The 20,247-nt window shown below is 41.8% G+C and overlaps 1 protein-coding gene across 4 annotated transcripts in view; it reads left to right on the top strand.

Annotated features, from left to right (window-relative positions):
* The window catches only part of ERICH6 (glutamate rich 6), a 285,150-nt gene that overhangs the window by 48,484 nt on the left and 216,419 nt on the right, over nt 1-20,247 (top strand). For all 4 annotated transcript variants that reach the window (XM_029616495.1, XM_029616497.1, XM_029616496.1 and 1 more), the window contains exons 3-7: nt 4,548-4,651; nt 15,256-15,315; nt 15,428-15,486; nt 15,579-15,704; nt 16,985-17,086. In XM_029616495.1, coding sequence (XP_029472355.1) covers nt 4,548-4,651; nt 15,256-15,315; nt 15,428-15,486; nt 15,579-15,704; nt 16,985-17,086 — 451 coding nt within the window. The remainder of the gene's footprint in view (nt 1-4,547; nt 4,652-15,255; nt 15,316-15,427; nt 15,487-15,578; nt 15,705-16,984; nt 17,087-20,247) is intronic.

Here is a 20,247-nt window from a genome sequence, read left to right as displayed (position 1 = left end):
GATTTTATAAGATACGCGTGTAGCCGAGCGTATCTTATAAAATCCGGGGTCGGCGCGCGCAAGGGGGTGCACATTTGTGCAACTTGCGCGCGCCGAGTCCTGCGCACGCTGCCCGTTCTCTCCGAGGCCGCTCCGAAATCGGAGCGGCCTCGGAGGGAACTTTCCATTCACCCCCCCCCCCCCCCCGCACCTTCCCCTCCCTTCCCCTACCTAACCCACCCTCCCCCCGGCCCTATCTAAACCCCCTCCCTACCTTTATCTTAAAAGTTACTACTGCCTCTGGGCAGTAGTAACTTACGCGCGCCGGCGTGGCAGGCCCCGACACAGGCCGCTGTGTCGGGGCACTCGGCCATGCCCCTGGACCGCCCACATGCCCCCAAACACGCCCTCAATCCTAAACTGCGCCCCCTGGCCATGCCCCCGACCGCCCCTTTTTGCAAGCGTAACCCTTTTAAAATCCGGCCCACAGTGTAATACGTGGCTGGCTTATGACAGCATTTTCTACATGCTGCTGATTCTGCAAAGCCTGCCTTAAATACCTGGATTGAGGTTACAATTATTCTTTGTATAATACGGAATTGGGATTTTCGGTATATAAGATTTTCAGAACATTTGGATATCAGTAATAGACTGTCTCTTATTTTGGTAGGCGTGACATCACAATTTAAATCATTTCTCCAACTCCCAGCTAGGTCTGCCAGTCTCGTGTATGTAAAAATATTGTGAATATACTTGTACAGCATAGAGAGGGATAGCTACTTCCCTTTTATACATATGGAGCAAAACCATAAATTGTTTAGAATTTAAAGGAGAAGGCCTTTTCTTCAATAAAGAAGTAACATAATTTTGGACTTGTAAGTAGAGAAAGCAGTCCATGTTGCTTAAACCCAGCTGCTGTTTATAGTCTACAAATGATTGTTTTTGTGTCCTCTCAATGTTGAGGAAATGAGAGATTGTCTGATATCAAGAATTGCATCTGCAGGGATATCTACTACACAAGTTCCCAGGAGGGAAGACAACATTACCCAGTAATGGAAGGAACCTGGAAACAGAAAGAGATAATGACAATTTTCCTCACACAAAGCTCCAAACTTTCTGCATTGCTGCGATTAAAAGTGATACTGGTTGTCCCCTTTCTTTCCCATTATTTTTTGATGCAATGACATACATAAGTTGAGAGGTTGCACCATCTGAAATTGGGAAAGTTTAATCCTCCCTCCTCTTTTGGTAGCATTAATTTAGCCAAAGATATCCTAGGTTTTTTCCCTTTCCATATAAAATGGGAACACACCCCATTCAAAATGTTAATATATGTTGGAGAGAGTATCACTGGAAGCATCTGTAGTACATAGAGTAATTTAGGTAGTAATACCATCTTGATTAAAGTTATACGACTCTGGGTAGAAAGAGGAAGATTTGACCATCCCAACAACTTATGTTGAAAATTATTTAAGATAGGCTTAATGTTTTATGAAATACATTGAAAGGGCTCTCTATGAACTTGTATCCCCAAATACTTAAGGGATTGTAACTTCCATTTAAGTGGGAAGTAGGCCACGAGTCATGCAAGATACCTAAAATGTCCAAAGCCTCTGATTTATCTAAATTTAGCTTTAATCCCGAAAAAGATCCATATTTTTCAGAAATTTGTAGCATCAGAGGTAAAGAGATCTGTGATTTAGAGAGGGTCATTAGTACATCATCTGCAAATAGCAGAATTTTTAAACAAGCTGAGCCCTTCCTGATACCTGATATACGAGGATGATTAAGTAAGTTATATAGTAGAGGTTCCAGTGTTAGTACAAATAATACAGGGGCTAGGGGACACCCTTGTCTGGTTCCCCTCTTTAAATCAAAGCTATCTGACAGGGTCTCGTTCACCAGAATCTGTGCAGTGGGATTAGCATATAGAGTAGATATAAATTGGTTATTTACACTTTCAAATAATAGAAGGACTAGGGGGCATTCCATGAAGTTAGCAAGTAGCACATTTAAGACTAATCGGAGAACATTCTTTTTCACTCAATGCACAATAAAGCTCTGGAATTTGTTTACTTAATATATGACCAGATAAACCCATGCACTAAATGATATGTTTCAAAAAGGAGCAGGAGACCCTGCCAACTGCTTTTTCAGCATCAAATCCCATGATTAAGGGATCTGGGATCGATCCCTTATGATACTGTTCCAACACCAGTAATAATCTGCGCATCTTAATACTGGATTTCCTGCCTTGTACAAATCCAGCCTGGCCTTTGACTAAAGAAGGCAGAATGTATTTTATTCTATTAGCCACAACTGAAGCATACATTTTAATATCAATATTTAAAAGTGATATCTGCCTATAAAGTCCAGTCAAAGTTGGGTCTCTGCCAGGTTTAGGTAAGACCACTATCACTGCTTTTTGTATAGATTCTTCTAAGAACATAAGAAATTGCCATGCTGGGTCAAACCAAGGGTCCATCAAGCCCAGCATCCTGTATCCAACAGAGGCCAAACCAGGCCACAAGAACCTGGCAATTATCCAAACACTAAGAAGATCCCATGTTACTGACATTATTTGACATACTTTCAAACAATGCCTATAAATCTTCTACAAATAAATCTTTCAAAGATTTATAGTAATTGGTATCCAGTCCATCAGGTCCTGAAGCCTTAAAACACTTTAAAGAGCGTATAACATTTAGTATTTCCACAGTGGTAAACAGGCCATTTAACCTACGAGTGTCCATTTCAGAAACATAAGAATATAAGAACTTGCCATGTTGGGTCAGACCAAGGGTCCATCAAGCCCAGCATCCTGTTTCCAACAGAGGCCAAACCAGGCCACAAGAACCTGGCAATTACCCAAACACTAAGAAGATCCCATGCCACTGATGCAATTATTAGCAGTGGCTATTCCCTAAGTAAACTTGATTAATAGCAGTTAATGGATTTTTCCTCCAAGAACTTATCCAAACCTTTTTTGAACCCAGCTACACTAACCACATCCTCTGGCAACAAATTCCAGAGCTTTATTGTGAATTGAGTGAAAAAGAATGTTCTCCGATTAGTCTTAAATGTGCTACTTGCTAACTTCATGGAATGCCCTCTAGTCCTTCTATTATTCGAAAGTTTAAATAACCAATTCACATCTACTCGATCAAGACCTCTCATGATCTTAAAGACCTCTATCATATCCCCCTCAGTCGTCTCTTCTCCAAGCTGAACAGCCCTAACCTCTTCAGCCTTTCCTCATAGGGGAGCTGTTCCATCCCCCTTATCATTTTGGTTGCCCTTCTCTGTACCTTCTCCATCGCAACTTTAGCTTTTTTGAGATGTGGCAACCAAAATTGTACACAGAATTCAAGGTGCGGTCTCACCAGGGAGCAATATAGAGGTATTATGACATTTTACGTTTTATTAACCATTCCCTTCCTAATAATTCCTAACATTCTGTTTGCTTTTTTTTTGACTGCTGCAGCTCTTTTGTCCTTGACTGACATGGCTCCCAATCCCAAAAGTAGGCATTGATTGTATATGCCACAGTCCATGGGTGATTATCAGCTGATTTTTATCCTAATTTCAGGTTGACATGATAGTGGATATGCTGGGAGACACAGCCTATTGATTAAAATATACTGCTTAATTGGATACAATGTTTCCAAAAGCCATTTTAGCCCCAACAAGTTTGTGTCCAGCTAGCTATGCCAGTTAGTTTAAACAATGTCCTGTTTATTGAACAGTTGCAAGTCTTTGTCTACAGTAATGTCCATCTTGTTTGGTTCAGAACCATTTTATTTTATTCAATTTACATGCACAGCTTCTATAAGGGTGATTTGGGCTAGGTCCTATGATAAGACAAGGAGAAACTATCATATTTGGTTCTATTTCTCAACATTTGTTACTAGAAATGCATCGCATTGGTCTAATTTAGGATTTGAACGATATATGTTGCTTCAATGAGGTGGCTAAGCTATAGGCATCTATCTACATTTACGCACTCAGTCACCCAAATGCTTTCTCTTGCTCTTCCCGTTACTGTTTAGCTTATAATTCAATTTGGCATGCATGGATTTGTTTGCCGCACAGCCAGCAAATCTGTTCCAAACCGCACAAATTACAAAGGTCGCATCCTTGCCACAAACCCTCTGCAACCCAAAATGATACAGCTGTATCTATAGCCATTTCCAAGTTGGGAAGGGAGGATACCACTGCCTCCCTGCCCCCAGCAAAACCGCATCACATACAAATGTTGGTACAATCTCAGAAGTCTCTCTTCAGACAGAACCAAGGCTAATAAAGTAAGCAGCCCTGTAACTAGAATTTAATAAATGTGTTCTTTGATCTCATCTGTAGAGAGAATATTAACTCACAACTCTGAGTACGACATGTGCTGGCATCTGGCTGCACCCTGAGAACATGTTTAATGTCCTGTTTACTCAGTGCAGAGGATAGTGGAGAATCATGAGCCATTACATACTTTCCATGAATATAATCTGTCCTTTATTGTTTGCTAAATTGTTCAGCTATGCTACTGATGCACAATGTTTTTGCTTCAACTGTAGCACCTACATGTCCCCGAATATAAATGATGCCATTCTTGGTAAAGCAGCTTCAATATCATTACAGACGGAGGAAAGCTGGCTTGAAAAACAGAACAGAAAAGTGGGTAAGATATTGCTATTGTAATTCTATGATATCTGTATTCTTCTTGTAAACTTTCTGGTTTTGTTTTTTTTTTTGTTTTTTTTTATGACCATAATGGTACCCCATTTCTCGCTGTGGTAACACATAGTTGAGGAACTAGTAGTAAGGAGGTCCATATTCAAAAGTCATATAGACAGATAACTCAAACATTATCCATCTAAATACGAAATAGGCACAGATAGCCACTTATCTGGCTAAATTATAGCCAGATTAAAAAAAAAAAAAAAAAAAAATGAGGCGTCGCGGGGGCGGGGTTGAGTTATCTGGCTAACTTAGCCAGATATTGCATATATCCTGCTTCCAAGCAGGTCTAAAGTTATCCGGCCTTGTCTGTTCAGATAACTTGCTACTTATCCAGATATCTTCAAAAGATATCCAGGAAAGTAGCATTTTTGGGAGAAAAAAAACCCTAAAGGGCCTAGTCTCTATTAAAGGTTTTAATCGGAGGAAAGAGTTTATTAGGGGTGGGGATGAAAGCTCGCAGCAATGCTGGGACATTTTTTGTTATTTTGGGATGTTGGGTAAAGGGATGCAAGGCCAATAGAGCATCTTTACTATTTAATGGGTGGTGAGGAGAGAGGAAATCGGGCAATAGGCCCTTTAGTTCTTTTTTTTTTTTTAACGCACTATTTATCTGGAATTCTTCAAAAGATATCCAGGTAAGTATCAAGTTATCCAGCCAGACAAGGCCGGAAAACTTAAAAACCTAAATGGCTATATTCAAACATAGCCAGTTAAGTTTTTAAGTTAATCAGTTACATGTGACTGGATAATTTTAAGCAAGTATATTCAGCGGGATGTTTATCCCGTTGAATATACAGGGCAAGTTATCCAGCTAACTTTAGCTCCAAAAATCTCCAAAAATTTAACATGTACTCTAATAATAAAGCAAAAATTAGAGGTCTGTGCAGCAACTTTTAAAGCACACCACCTGACAAAATGGCCCACAAGTGTAGCGGCTGGTGTCAGAGTTTAGCCTGTGAAAACTGATCCCGCAAGAAACAAAGCAAATGCTGCCATACCAGCCAACAAAATACCTAATATGTAGCCTTCCTACACCTGCCTATTAGGCATCAAATTAAGAAGAGCCTGATGCAGACCTGTGCCAGCTAACAAGAGCATCTAGTGCAAGAAACCTCCCACCTCCTGCCAGCCAGCAAGAGAAAAAAGCAACTAGTGCAGCCTTTTCCCCTCACTGGCCAAAGAAAAGATGATACCGAGCAACTTCACACTCTGCCAAATCGGAACTGGTGAGGCCCCAAGCTGGTGAAAAAAGTAAATGGGAAGTTCAGCCAACCAACCACTGTGTGAAGTGCCAACTCCTCCCCCACTCCCACTTGAGTCAATGAGTTTCTGCTGGTAAGGCAGTTTGTATAATACTTCTGTGCAAAGATTGTAAGAGAGATGGAGGAAGTATAAATGAGATGATAACAGACAGTTTAGAGCAGTGGTGTTTGCTTTTAGTCCTTAAGGGGCCACAAGCTGGTCAGGTTTTCAGGATATCCCTAATGAATATACATGAGACACATTTGCATGCACACTAACTGATGTATATTCATTAGGAACTGAAAACATGACCCTTTTATAACTCTCGAGGACTTGAAGTGAATACCACCACTGATTTTAGAGAAAGGAGAGGAGGGAGCGAGGAGAGAAATGGAGGAGTAGGACATGGGGGAGAGATGGAGAAGACTGCCTGGCTCACTCCAAGACACAAGTAGAGGAGGAGGGCTGGGAGATGGGTGAGAGATAGAGAGGTAGATTGAATCCTGAGAGGCATCAGCAGCAGAGAGGAAGTTGGAGGCTTGGGAAGAGGTTATAGGGAGAGCCATGGGAAGCAATTGAAAGAGGTGCAGAGGCCCAATGGTTTTTCAGAGCATTGTTGAATTTTGAGTTTTCTCTTGCACTTTGCTAATAGAGCAAAAGGAACATGTCTTCTTGTTACTTATGAAGGCATTCGCCTTTCAGGATATCCATGAAGAACAAATGAAAAACAAAGAAAAATAAAAACTTTGTCCATGGGAAAACCCATGGACAGTGCATATGAATAAGGTCATAAAAAATATCTCTGAGTAGCACTCATTTCTTATAGTTTCACAAAGAATTCATTTCAATACAATTAGACTGTAAGCCCTACGGGGATAGGGAAATACCTATAGTACCTGAATGTAATCCGCTTTGATGTACACTATGAAGTGCTGAAAAGAGGAATATAAAAATCTAAATAAATATTTATTTATTTAAAAGCTTTTTTATACCTGCATTCATGATACAATCACATCATGCTGGTTTACAGGAAACAGTGGGAGTGATAACTTTGAACAATAAACAGGTGTTGAGAGGCAAAGAAGAAAGTTACAATAAAACAGGGGAAGTTGGAACTAGGAGAAGAAGAGTAGAAGGGATAGTTTGGGCAGTAACAATGAGAGGAATAAATTATTTACATAGTGTTGACAGGAAACTTACAAGTGGTTGTAGTCTTTCTGGTGAGAAAGTTAGGAGAGTCAGTTGTGATCAGGAAAGTCTTGTCTAAAAAACCATGTCTTTAGCCTTTTTCTGAATGTTGGTAAGCAAGGGAAATATGGTACTGGTAAAGCAGAGTCTCTATATTAGCACATATTTAGGGTCCATATTCAGTGGCATTTAGCTGGATAACTAGTTAGTTATTTGGCTAAATGCTGACTTTTGAATTTCTTTTCCACTTAATCTGGCTACATTTTAGTTGGACAACTTATTAGGGGCGTTCCAGGGTGGAGTTAAGGTAGCTACATAAGTTACCAGCTAACTCTAATATTAAAGAGTTAGTCGGATAACTTATCCATTTAATTCTGGTGATGCCATAGAGTAATCCTAAAGTTAGCCAGGTATGTTCAGTGGCACTGCAGCAGCATTGAATATTCAAAGTTAGCTAGATAAATTAATCTAGCTAATTTTGCAAGCTGGCTAGTGGCTGAATATTGCCTCTGTGTTCCCACAGGTGTGACATTAAGCTTAATTGTACTGCACACCAGATGTAGCATCATATTCTACATGTTTCTCAAAGCTTCAGGGTTGTATTCACAAGCATGCAAACATATCTAACATTTTTCAGCTCTTTTCAAGAGGTAGGACCATAACCCTCCCATGACAGGAGTACTCCCAAATTTTGCCTCTCTTTCTCACATCGAGGATGGCATCTACTTTGTACTCGATGTCTTCTTCTGCATCAATAGGTTTAGGTTCCGGTGTCTTAGTGGAAAACTTGCTGAGAATGAGCGATTTCAATAGCAAGACATGGAATGCATTATGAATCTTCATGCTGGTGGAAATTTTAGACTGTACATAAGAGTACCCAGACGTTGGAGGATGGGAAAAGGTCCATCAAAGCGAGGAACAAAATGAGCTGATGGTAGCTTGAGTCTTAAGTGTTTTGTTGAAAGCCAGACTTTATCACCAGGCTGGAATTCAGGAGCTTTGCAGAAGTGAGCATCATAGCCTTTCTTTGCTCTTTGTCCTACTTTCTGTAGAATCTCTTTAGTCTTAGTCCATAGGAGATGGATATCTTTGGCAGTAGATTGAGCTCCCGGGGACAACGCTGAAAGTGGAAGTGGTAAAGGAGGTAAAGGTAGTTGCCCGTAGACCACTTCAAATGGTGTTAATCCAGTTGATGTAGCTGGATGAGAGTTAATGGTGAATTCAGCCCAGGGCAACAGTTCAGCCCAGACATTTTGATGTGAACAAACATAGGCTCGAAGGAACTACTTGAGTGTTCTATTCATTCTCTCTGTTTGGCCATTCGACTGAGGATGGTATGCAGAGGTGAAGTAAAGAGAGATGTCAAACTTCTTACACAAAGCTTTCCAGAACTTTGCTGTAAACTGAACTCCTCTGTCGGAGACGAAATGCTTTGGCATGCCGTGTAGGCAAAAGATGTGAGTGATGAAAAGTCTTACAAGCTCCATGGCTTGAGGGCAAGCCAGGGAGCGCCACAAAGTGAGCCATCTTCGAGAAACAATCCACTGTAACCCAGATGGTATTGTTACCTCCCGAAAGTGGTAAGTCTACCACAAAGTCTGTAGCGATGTGAGTCCAGGGCTCATCTGGAACTGGCAAGGGATGAAGCAGACCCCAAGGATATCCGAGCGGAGGTTTCTGTCTGGCACAATTAGAACAAGAAGCCACATAGGCGAATGTGTCCTCCTTCATGGTGGGTCACCAATAGTACTTCTGTAGTTTGGCCAGAGTTTTTTGTTGACCAGGATGTCCAGCCAGTTTCGAATCATGAGCCCATGCTAACAGCTTCTTCCTCAGGTTACTGGGTACAATGGTTTTGCCTGCAGGTACAGGATGTGTAGCTGACAGGATCACTGTCTTCGGGTCAATGATATGGTGAGGTTCATCCGGTACATCTTCAGAGATAAATGAGCGAGATAGGGCATCTGCTCTGACGTTCTTATCTCCAGGACAATATTTCAGCACAAAGTCAAATCTGTTAAAGAACAGGGACCATCTCGCCTGTCTATGGTTTAAGCGCTGAGCGTGACGGAGGTACTCCAGATTTTTATGATCTGTGAAAACGGTGATCTGTTGTTGGGCACCTTCAAGCCAGGGGCGCCACTCTTTGAACGCCATCTTTATCACCTATAGTTCTTTATCCCCAGTGCCGTAGTTCTTCTCCGCTGGCGAGAAGCATTGGGAGAAAAAGGAACATGGATGCAAGATCTTAGTCACTGGACTGGCTTAGCACAGCCCCTACGCCTACATCCGAGACATCGACCTCTACAATGAAGGGTCAAGTCGGATCCGGATGGTGAAGACATGGCTTACTCGAGAAGGCGTCTTTCAGTTTCTGAAATGCTGTCACAGCTTCCGTAGACCATTGCTTAGTCATTGCTGTTAGCTGAACAGTTAGTGAAGAGTAGTTCTTGATGAATGTTCTGTAGTAGTTGGTAAATCCCAGAAATCGTCTAAGAGTTTTTAGACCAGTGGGCTGTGTCCATTTTTTAATGCTCTCAAGCTTCTGTTTGGAAGCCTTGATTGGAAACAATGTACCCTAAGAAAGGCACAGATTCCTTGTGGAATTCTCATTTAGATAGCTTGGAGTATAAGCGGTTCTCGCGAAGTCTTAGCAGTACTCTTTTGACATCTTCTAGGTGGGTGTCCAGGTCCTGGGAAAATATCAAGATGTCGTCTAGATACACGATGACACATTTGTAGAGTAGATCATGCAGAATGTCGTTCATCATGTTTTGGAAGACAGCCGGGGCGTTGCACAAGCCGAAGGGCATCACCAGGTATTCAAAGTGCCCATCCCAGGTATTAAAAGCTGTCTTCCATTCATCACCAGAGCGGATGCGAACTAGGTTATAGGCTCCCTTGAGATCAAGCTTGGAGAATATCTTGGCTCCCTGTAGTCTATCGAATAGCTCCGAGATGAGTGGTAAGGGATAGCAGTGATCTTGTTTAGACCTCTGTAATCAATGCATGGACGTAGAGTTCCGTCCTTCTTCCCCACAAAGAAGAAGCCTGCATCGGCAGGAGACCTAGATGGTCTTATGAAGCCTTTCTGAAGATTCTCCTGTATGTACTCTGAAATAGCTTTATTTTCTACTACGGAGAGAGGGTAAACCCTTCCTTTGGGTGGTTCAGTGTTAGGCTTCAAATTGATGGCGCAGTCGTAGGATTTGTGTGGAGGTAGTACGTCTGCGGCATCTTTGGAAAATACATCTTGGAAAGATGCATATTGAGGCGGCAACCCAGGCATCATCGGGGTAGTTGGCATGCAGGGTATTGGAGAGACCTCTATCAGACATTTACCATGGCAATCTGGACCCCATCGTGAAAGCTCCAGAGTGGCCCAGTTGAATTGAGGCATATGCTTCTGCAGCCACGGTAGCCCCAATACTAAAGGGTGCATGGCCTTCTCTAGCACAAAGAAGTAAATAGTCTCTGTATGAAGAGCACCGGTTCGTAAGCTCACTGGATCGGTGAGCAGGGTTACTTCACCCGGTAAGGGCTCCCCATGAATAGAAGACAGGAGTAGTGGAGACTTCATGGTAGTGGTGGGGATCCGCAAGTGTTCCACTAGATGCTTCAAAATGAAATTTCCTCCTGCCCCAGAGTCCACTAGAGCAAGAGTCTGGTATTCAAGAGGTCCGCAGTTCAAGGATACAGGAGAAGAGGGTGCAGTTAGACCTAAGAAGAGTCCTCCCACAGGACTTAGGTTTGCCAGTTTCCCAGACATATAGGGCATGTTTGTACAGCATGGCCAGCTTGACCACAATACATGCATAGTCGCTTTCATGTTCTTCTCTCCTTTGATGTTAGGTGACTGCGACCTAATTGCATTGGTTCTTCTTTGCCAGCAACTGGACTTGAGGGAATAGGCCTGGGTGTGGACTTCACTCGAGTTTCTCCCTGAAGAGGTTTTCTGGGAGTCTTGGTCTCTTGAACCTTGTCACGAAGTCGGCGATCAGTCCTTGTTGCCAACTTCATTAGTTCAGCCAAGGTCTCAGGCATCTCACGAGCCGCCAGCTCATCTTTCATCCGAGAGTTCAGCCCTTCAAAGAAGAGGGTCTTCAGGCACTTAGGGTCCCAATATAATTCTGACGCCAATGTCTTGAATTCTATGGTGAAGTCTGGTAAAGGTTTATTACCTAGCTTCAGATGAACCAACTTGGATCCTGCAGTCGTGTACCTGGCAGGGTCATCGAATATTGATCTGAACTGTTCTAGGAACCTATCAAGGTCATGCAGGAGAGGGTCCTCGCACTCCCACAGCGGAGAGGCCCAAGCCAACGCTATTCCATCCAGATAAGACAAGATATAGGTGGTCTTGGCATAGGCTGTAGGAAAATTATTAGGTTGCAGAAAATTGCATGCAACACTGATTTATAAATCCTCTACATTTCCAAACTTCCCCTGAGAAGCGTGTTGGAGCAGATAGAGGTACAATTATCTTGACTGTCACTTCTGGCAGTGTAACTTCTTTACCTGTGGTGTTCGGTGTATTCATCTGTGCGTGCAACTGGTTAAAGGCAGCAGTCAAATTATCCAGCGAGTTCTTTTGTTCGGTGATTCGCTGGGCCAGGCCTGGAATGGCCTGCAATGCAGTGAACTGAGCAGAATCCATGGAGTTAGCAATCTGTTATGGTTTGAGGTGTTTGAGTGGATTCTCGGGGTACTGTGGAGATGACCATGCCCACAGGGAGGAGCCCTCTGGGGAGTCACAGTACCAGGCTAGACTCAGGACGCACAAACACAGAGATTTGTCTTTTATTAAACAGCTGATGAGTTCCACCAGAGGTGGCAGTAGTGAGGCAATCCAGAAATAGCAGTCCAGGGATCCTCGGCAGAGGAGACCCGTCTCACAGAGATGGTATAGGGAAGTCCGGTTGCAGGTTCCCAGAGCAGCAGAGCTGTAGATGAGACAGACTGACAATGTTAGATTACTCACTAGTTGGTAGCTATGTGGTGGCGATTCCAGCAGGCAAAAGTAGTTGGTTACAGGCGCCGAGGCTGGGAGAGCAGGCCCTCGAGGAGCGAGTACCTGATCCAGTAAGGCACCTGAAAGAAAGTAAAGGGCCCCAAGGAGCGGGTACCCAGGTTAGAGAGTTACCCTGAAGGGCAGAGAGAGCTTCCAGCAGCAGCACGGAAGCGACCAGAGTAGCTCAGACTGGAGGCGAGTCCAGTCCTTGCTAACTCAATGAGCTAGCAAACAAGGGCAGGCTAAATACCCAGATGGCGTGATATCACTCGAGGGGGACGCCCCTGAGATTCCCGCCATGACGTGGATAAAGATGTGGGTGGCGTGCGCACACACCCTAGGAAGCCCTTAGGAGAAACATGGCATGAGACTTTGCCATAGCTGTTCCGGGGACGCCGGAGAGAGTGGCTTGCAGATGCGGCGGTAACCATCTTCCCAAGGCTAGCAAGGAGAGCAGAGAGAAAGGTGAGGCACAAAGGTCGAAGCCATCTAAGACCTACGGACGCAACAGTGGTTTGGGCTTCTCTGCCTTACCTTATGGCTCTGGATCGGCTAGGTTCTCCTAGCAAGCTTTGTGCCCTGCTGGGCTTCCCTATTTATTGTTGCCTGTTATGTCCTTGTCCCACTCCTATCTTGGTTCCTGTCTTTACCTTGTATACTGTATTCAGTCCCAGTACTTAATCTATGTCTGTATCTAGCCCTAGTCAGTCTCTGCATTCAGTCTATGTCTGTATCTAGCCCTAGTCAGTCTCTGCAGTCAATCTATGTCTGTGTCAAGCCCCAGCCTGTACTCTGTGTCCAAGCTCCAGCCAGCTCAAGCCCTGTGTCCAGTTCCCTGCCTGCACCATGATGTACAACTGCAGAACTTAAAGGCTCAGCCTGCAGGGGAGGAGTTTGGATAGGCCAAAGAAACCTCCAGTCCTGCCCTACAGCCCTGTATTGGCTCTTTGGGGGTGCTCCCAGACTCCAGCCTGCCAGCCCATGACTCATAACAATCAGTTGTTGAAGACCTATTACACAAAGGTTGATCATAACCTCTTATGATTTAAGTGTGATTTCTTCCGAGTGATTTTTTTCCCCATGAATTGTGCAACAAGGTCATATGACTAGATGGTACAAGATATCATCTAGGTGGTTGGCTGTTAGAGAATGCACTCTTTTAACATTTGTTGATAACAACCAATGATGCTGTGCCTCTATTTTCAGACTATGCTAGATTGCAGCAGTTTCTTCCATAAATACTTAACTCCTGACTAAGATGCTCATTTGAAATATGGATCTGTGTAGAGTGGGAAGCAACACTGAACTTTGAAACATTGACCTAGAGGGCAACTAGAGAGATTTATGGATAGTGTATTTTTACAAGATAAGTAATGTTAATATTTTTTATGTAAAAAAGCTCCTACTGCTTTAACAATATGCAGTTAAACACTTTTAATAATATTACCATTTTTTTTTTTTTAATGGAACCTTCAAAAAAAAAACAAAAAACCAGCATGGTATACAAGTATATTTTACTTGTTTAATACCACTATTTGAGATATGCCGCTTATTAATTCCTTATTAATCCAAATAAGAAGAGTGGGACTTTACAAAGTGAGTGATAATACTACCTTGGTGAGTAGTGGGATGTGAATGACTTCATTATCTTGGTGACCGTTTATTAGATAAGTAATCATATTTTTGGAGTTCATCAAGGCCGATACAGTACAGTGTGCTCTGAGGGAGCGCACTGTTAGCCGGCATTTGGACGTGCGTTTTCGATGCACTAGCTTTACCCTTTGTTCAGTAAGGGGTAGTAGCACGTCGAAAACGCACGTCCAACCCCCCCGAGACTAATAGCGCCCGCAACATGCAAATGCATGTTGATGGCCCTATTAGTCATTCCTGCGCAATACAGTAAGTAAAATGTGCAGCCAAGTCGCACATTTTACTTTAAGAAATTAGCGCCTACGAAAAGGTAGGCGTTAATTTCTGCCGGCGCCAGGGAAGTGCACAGAAAAGCAGTAAAAACTGCTTTTCTGTGCACCCTCTGACTTAATATCTTGGCGATATTAAGTCGGAGGCCCCAAAAGTTTAAAAAAAAAAATTTAAATTGGGCTCGCGGGTTGAAAACCAGATGCTCAATTTTGCCGGCGTCCGGTTTCCGAACCCGTGGTTGTCAGCGTGCTCGAGAACTGATGCCGGCAAAATTGAGCGTCGGCTGTCAAACCCGCTGACAGCCACCGCTCCTGTCCAAAAAGAGGTGCTAGGGACGCGCTAGTGTCCCTAGCGCCTCTTTTTACCATGGACCTAATTTAAATAAATTAATTTACTGTATCGCACGCACAGGAGAGCAGGCGCTCACCCGCTCTTCCGCGATATTTACTGTATCGGCCCGTATGAAAGCACAGCAAAATATGAAAACTAATAAATTGGAGTACACATGATGTTCACTTAAAAAAAACAAGGGAACCAATAATGATAATAGCAGTATATTTCAGAGAGTGGTATTAAACAAGTGAAATGTACTTTGTATACCATGCCATTTTTTTTGAAGGTCCCATTAAAAAATAAAGGTAATGTTGTGAAAGTGTTTAACTGTGTATTTTTAAAGCTGTAGGAGATCTTTTTTTTTTTTACATTTGTTACATTGGTGGGACTTTGGTGGTATATTTATTGAAAATATTTTTTTATGTACCATTCCCAAAAAATAAAAAGAAAGATAGATAAGCTGTTTATGAATAGCAAAATAAAAAGAAAGAAAGATAGATAAAAAGCTGTTTATGAATTGTATTAATGGGACAAACAAAAAGAGAGTGCAAATACATCAGTAATAATATTGTGGTTCTTTGCTTCTATATCGTCTCTATTTAATATTGTACAACTGTCAGTAAAATTAAGATGATAAGTACAAGGTTTGCAATTGTTCTGTGCTCTTTTAGATTTTGTTTCCTGTCTGATTAGTTTTTGGTATATTTTAATAAATTTTAAAACATTTTTGTTAGTAATGCTGCTTTAAGCTTTGATTTATTGTTTAAAGTTTATCAGGTGGATTTCTAAAAAGCAGGTTTAAAACATTTTACTCCCTCTTGACAGTAAGATGTGTTTTCTAATTCCAGAAAAGACAAAATATTTAACTGAGGACATATGCCTTTCTGCCTCATTTTCCTCGGAAAAAGGTAAAGAATTAAGCACAATTATGTTTAGAGTTTTCATATGTGACATACACTTTGTTTGTTTTTTAAACAGTGATTCTTTTATTGCATTATTGTAACATTTTTTTGTTGGCAGACTTATACTCCACTTTGGCACAGGAGTTCAGTGACATCAGTATTCTCTCTGACACAGAGGTATATCAGAAATATTTTGCACTTAAGTTTTCAATGTTTTATTTTAACTTTGAAGTGTTTCTTTACTGCACTCCACATTCTTCACTTTGTAGTTTACTGCAGCATATTTAATGCTATTTGAAGAAACATTGCGGACACTGCCTAGTGTTGGCCCACCAACTATATTGGCCTACAAACCAGAATCTTCAGAAAAAGTCAGAATATTTCCAGAATTCCAGGTACTGTTTTCCTTTTAATATTTTAAACAAACTAGATTCCGAGAATTAGCCACAATAGTTGCCTAGGTCTTTACAGTTGTTTTAGTATCTTGTATATAAATTCAAGGTTTCTTTTTTCCCACACCATTGCTAATTTTTTGCCCCTAATGATGGAAAGAAAGAATCATAGAATAACCTAAGTGCATCACAAGATATATATATTTATTCTGATTTATCCACCCATTCATATGATTTTCCAGGTCTGCCTGCATCTCATATGCATTCTACAGTGCATTTATAATCTAGCTAATTGTGGCATCTGCAAATATTCAAAAATATCTCTTCTAAATCAGTCATGAATAGGGTGACCCTCCAAGGGAATACTATAGTATTTGTTACCCATCTGTTTCTTTTGGTTAGCAGTCTGTCTCTTTACAAAAGACTATTTTCTTAAGAGGGCTATCAAATAGGGTCTACAAGGGTCAGTCCTGGAACTGGGGTTGTTCAATAACTTGAAAGATGGATTAAAGCATATATGTGTAAAAATGATGGATAATACAATGACGAACAGGATTAGAATTCAAAATTATCTTGATGAATTATAGAAATTAAAGGATGAAATTCAACAAAGACAAATACCAAGTGCTACACTTAGGGCTAGATGTACTAAAGAGTTTTTCCCATTTTTTGTCTGTGGCCCCCTAGGAAGGAAGAATCAAATACATAAGTACAAAATAGACCATGACTAGCAAGGTCTCTGTTGTAATATTGAATTTAGTTTTAGACCTCACCCCTCAAGAAGGATGTGGAGAAACTGGAGAAAATCCAGAAAGAAGTAACACAAATAAAGAGGTCTAGATAGCATCACCTCTGAGGAAAGTATGAAGGAAGTAGGTTTGCTTAGCCTAAGGGGAAAGAAAGTCTGAAGAGTAACTTGATGGCAAATATTCAGATATGTAAAGAGGAAATATAAAGAGTATGGAGATCAGTTGTTCTCCTTCTCCATTAGATACAAGACATGAAATAGTGGGTTTAAACTGCAACAGAGATTTAGGGTTAGATACTACAAATAATTTAACTGTAAGGGTAATTAACTACAAGAACACATTGCCTAGGAACAAGAGAGAATCTCTGTTATTGAAAGCTTTTAAGACTAGATTTTACATACATCTATTTAGGATGATGGTTTAGGTACACTATTTCCTACCTCGATGTAGTGACATCGACTGGATTGCTTTGTGAGGTCCTTTTCTACCCTGCTTCTGAATGATGAATGCTGTTCAAATTTGTTCTTCATGCAGATGATTCAAGACTTCTCTGCATACGTACCATGTGAATTTTGTGAGAGAGAGTTAAAACCATTTCCTCCTTATGAACAATATAATAAGGATCGATCTAAAGAGGTAAGATAATAAAAATAGTGCCATTATACAGCTATTGAGTGTTTGGTTTAATACACTAATAATGTAATATGGTCTCTGAAATCATACTGAGCATGACCTCAGTTTTAGAGATGCTCATAATGTCTGTGTACATGTGTAAGAATCTTTATGGATTGAACTAAAGGCCTATGCACTAAGTTACACTAATATTCAGCATGTGTGCTAGAGATTGCACTATGTGCTAACCATTTAATGCATCTGAAAAACTTCATAAAAGCAGATTAACATAACTATTCTGAGCAAATGAGCATGCAGATGAAGAATGAGGGCATTATACACTGGTATTTATCACAGGTGAGATAACCAGAAAAATGTATTTCCACTTGCAGGCCTCATGTTAAGTCCTGAAAGCAGTATGGTCTGTCTTTTTACAGAAAGCAGTTTACGGGCAAGATAGAGGAATTTGGGCTCCTGCAAAAGGAGGTGAGGTTACAGTAAGAGTGAGCAGAAATGAAAATACAGAGAGCAAGGGAGAGGAAGGTTGGAGGAGAGGCCTCTCCAAGCTTCTGCCCGGAGGTGGGCAAGGAGAGAGCTACATGACAGATTTTAGACTCTACACCACTCTGCTGGACTTTGCAGAGGGAGAAGTATTCCACAGAGGCAGAGGAAAAGAGAAGGGACTTTAGTCTACAAGAAAATAATAAAAAGTGAGTTCAGGGGCCTTCTTGAGCTGCTTGGGGACATTAAGCAACTACTTAGTCTGCTTATGCTTAGTGCCAGGTCTGCAGGTACCACTTGGCCGTTATTGATGTGTATGAGAAAATTAAACATGTCAACAACTTTTGAAAGGCAAATTTCATGCCATATCTGGCTTTAACCTCTTGAGCTCATTATGTATTTGACCTTTTGATATTTGTAAACCACCCATGAATGTAGTTGACAGAGTGGAGCAATCCATCTTTTCCAGATTTTTCAGCCAGATACTACAAGCTATGAAAAAATGAATTAGGAAAATCAGAAGACAGCATGCTAAGATCTCAAAAGGGATTTCCACACAGGAAGGATAACTTTCAAACAATTGCACACAGTGGCATATACGTGTGTATGTGTCTATGCATACATTTACTAAAGTAATTTATAAAATGTGTGTATAATGTGTGTTTTATAAAACATGCATATATCTACCCAGCAATACACACGCACATGTAGACTTTCACACAAATGTGTACAATGTATTGAAACCACTCATATCCATGCATTGAGCGCTCACACTTTCTCCTAGGGATGTGCATTGTTTTAAACAAATGTGCAATCCGCAACGAATAAGTCCCTGTTCATTTGATTCGTGGGTTCGCGAAACACATGGCAATCCCCCACGAATGAAACATATCATATTAGTTTCATTCTTTTGGTTTGCAGTGATTTCTTAGCAGCCATTTGAAATAGGAGAAGGCCATGTGGGAGTATCCATAGCAACAACCAGCCCTTTCCTGTGAGTCATAAGTGACCTCACAGCCCTGTCATAGAGTGGGTCAGTCAGGTTGGCAAGGAGACCAGAATGCCAGCATATCAGAGCGAAACATTTTTCTAATTCAGTCAATCGCTGCTCTCAGTGCTCTGTGATGCTGTTCCTGCTGTACTATTTCTATCTTAAGCACGCTGCGCGCCATGCACTTTCTTCTTGGCTGTTGTCTGGGGAGGTGGCTTTACTCAGAGCTAGTCTCTGAGTGTCTCAAATCTGTATTCAATTGCTATTGCTTGCTACTTTGATAGAATTTTCCATTGAAAAAGATATTTGTTCATTTTTGCTGCTGAGCCAGCCAGGATTTTTTTACTGCACTTTTTTTAAATTGAACTCAGACTGTCTCTCTGTCTCTCACACTGAGACAAGCTGCCAGCAGTGGCATTTTGCTGCTGATCTTACCCCCCCTGGGGTAGGTTGCAGGCAGGGTATGGGTGGTGTGGGTGGGAGATAGTGTGAGAGTTGCAGTGGCGGGGTCTGGGAGTTGGTATTTTCAAACAAGAAGCAGCATCACTAGGAATTGTTTGCTCAAGCTTCCAGTCTTTTCTCTGGAGTTTCATTTTTTGTGCACACAGAGCAGTCTCAGTTGTAGTGTATAGCAAGGCACTGCACTATGTGTGTGTGTTTGTAGTTTTATCCCAGGACAAGCAGGATGGTAGTCCTCACATATGGGTGACATCACTGGATGGAGCCCTATCACAGAAAACTTTCTGTCAAAGTTTCTAAAAACTTTTGACTGGCACACTGAGCCTACTGAGCATGCCCAGCATGCCATGATCCCTGTAGCCACAGGTATCTCCCTTCAGTCTCTTTTTTTTCGCGTTGCTGTTAGCCTCGCGTTTCAGGAGCTCTGTGAGTTCTCTCACACACTTTTCCTCATGGAAAAAACCCTACATGGGTCTCCCTTCGACAACCCATTCAGTAACTACCGTTTTTTGGTCATTTTTCCATTGGTTCCTGTTAACTCACTTCAGAATCCGCAGGCCACTGAACATTACCCAGTCTTATTTTTTTACCATGGCCACGGGATTTAAGAAATGTCCAAGTTGCCCCCGAACGATGTCAATAACAGACCTGCATGACATCTGTGTACTTTGCCTGGGATCAGGCCACGACGTCCGCGCATGTTCCACCTGCACTCAAATGACTTGCTACTACTGATTGGCAAATACTGCTGTGGGTCTTTCAGATGTAATTTGAAGGACTAGCCACTAATCTACATAACAAGTGATCAAAGAAGTACACATCCCATATTCATATATGGTGCCCGGAAATGTATTCTTTATCTAGCCTGAATTAAGAGCCCCTGATGCAGCCTTAATCTTTCCAAGGCTCCGGTCTTGATTTGTTTTTTCACACCCATGGCTTTTCTTGACCGTTACTGTCTTGCTTTGTGGGTCCTTCCTTACCTCTGTACCTGAGACACTGAGGCGCTCTCCACCTGTTGGAGGCGCTCTCCACCTGTTGGAGGCTGTGCCACAATATCCAAATGTGGAAGAGCCACTGGTGCCAGTCTTACCTTCTCCTGTGACAGTGGTCCCAGTCTCCAGGGAAAAGTGACTTCCATGATTCAACAGGCAGTCATCGAGGTTTTTCAAAAATTGCAACCTCCACCGACACCAATCCCGACATCGGCACCGACCCTGGAGCCATTAGTACT

The sequence above is a fragment of the Rhinatrema bivittatum genome, chromosome 9 (assembly GCF_901001135.1).
Source record: "Rhinatrema bivittatum chromosome 9, aRhiBiv1.1, whole genome shotgun sequence".
In the NCBI taxonomy this organism is placed as follows: Eukaryota; Metazoa; Chordata; class Amphibia; order Gymnophiona; family Rhinatrematidae; genus Rhinatrema; species Rhinatrema bivittatum.
The sequence above is the reverse complement of the archived record's forward strand: the minus strand, read 5'-3'. Positions and strand labels throughout refer to the sequence as shown.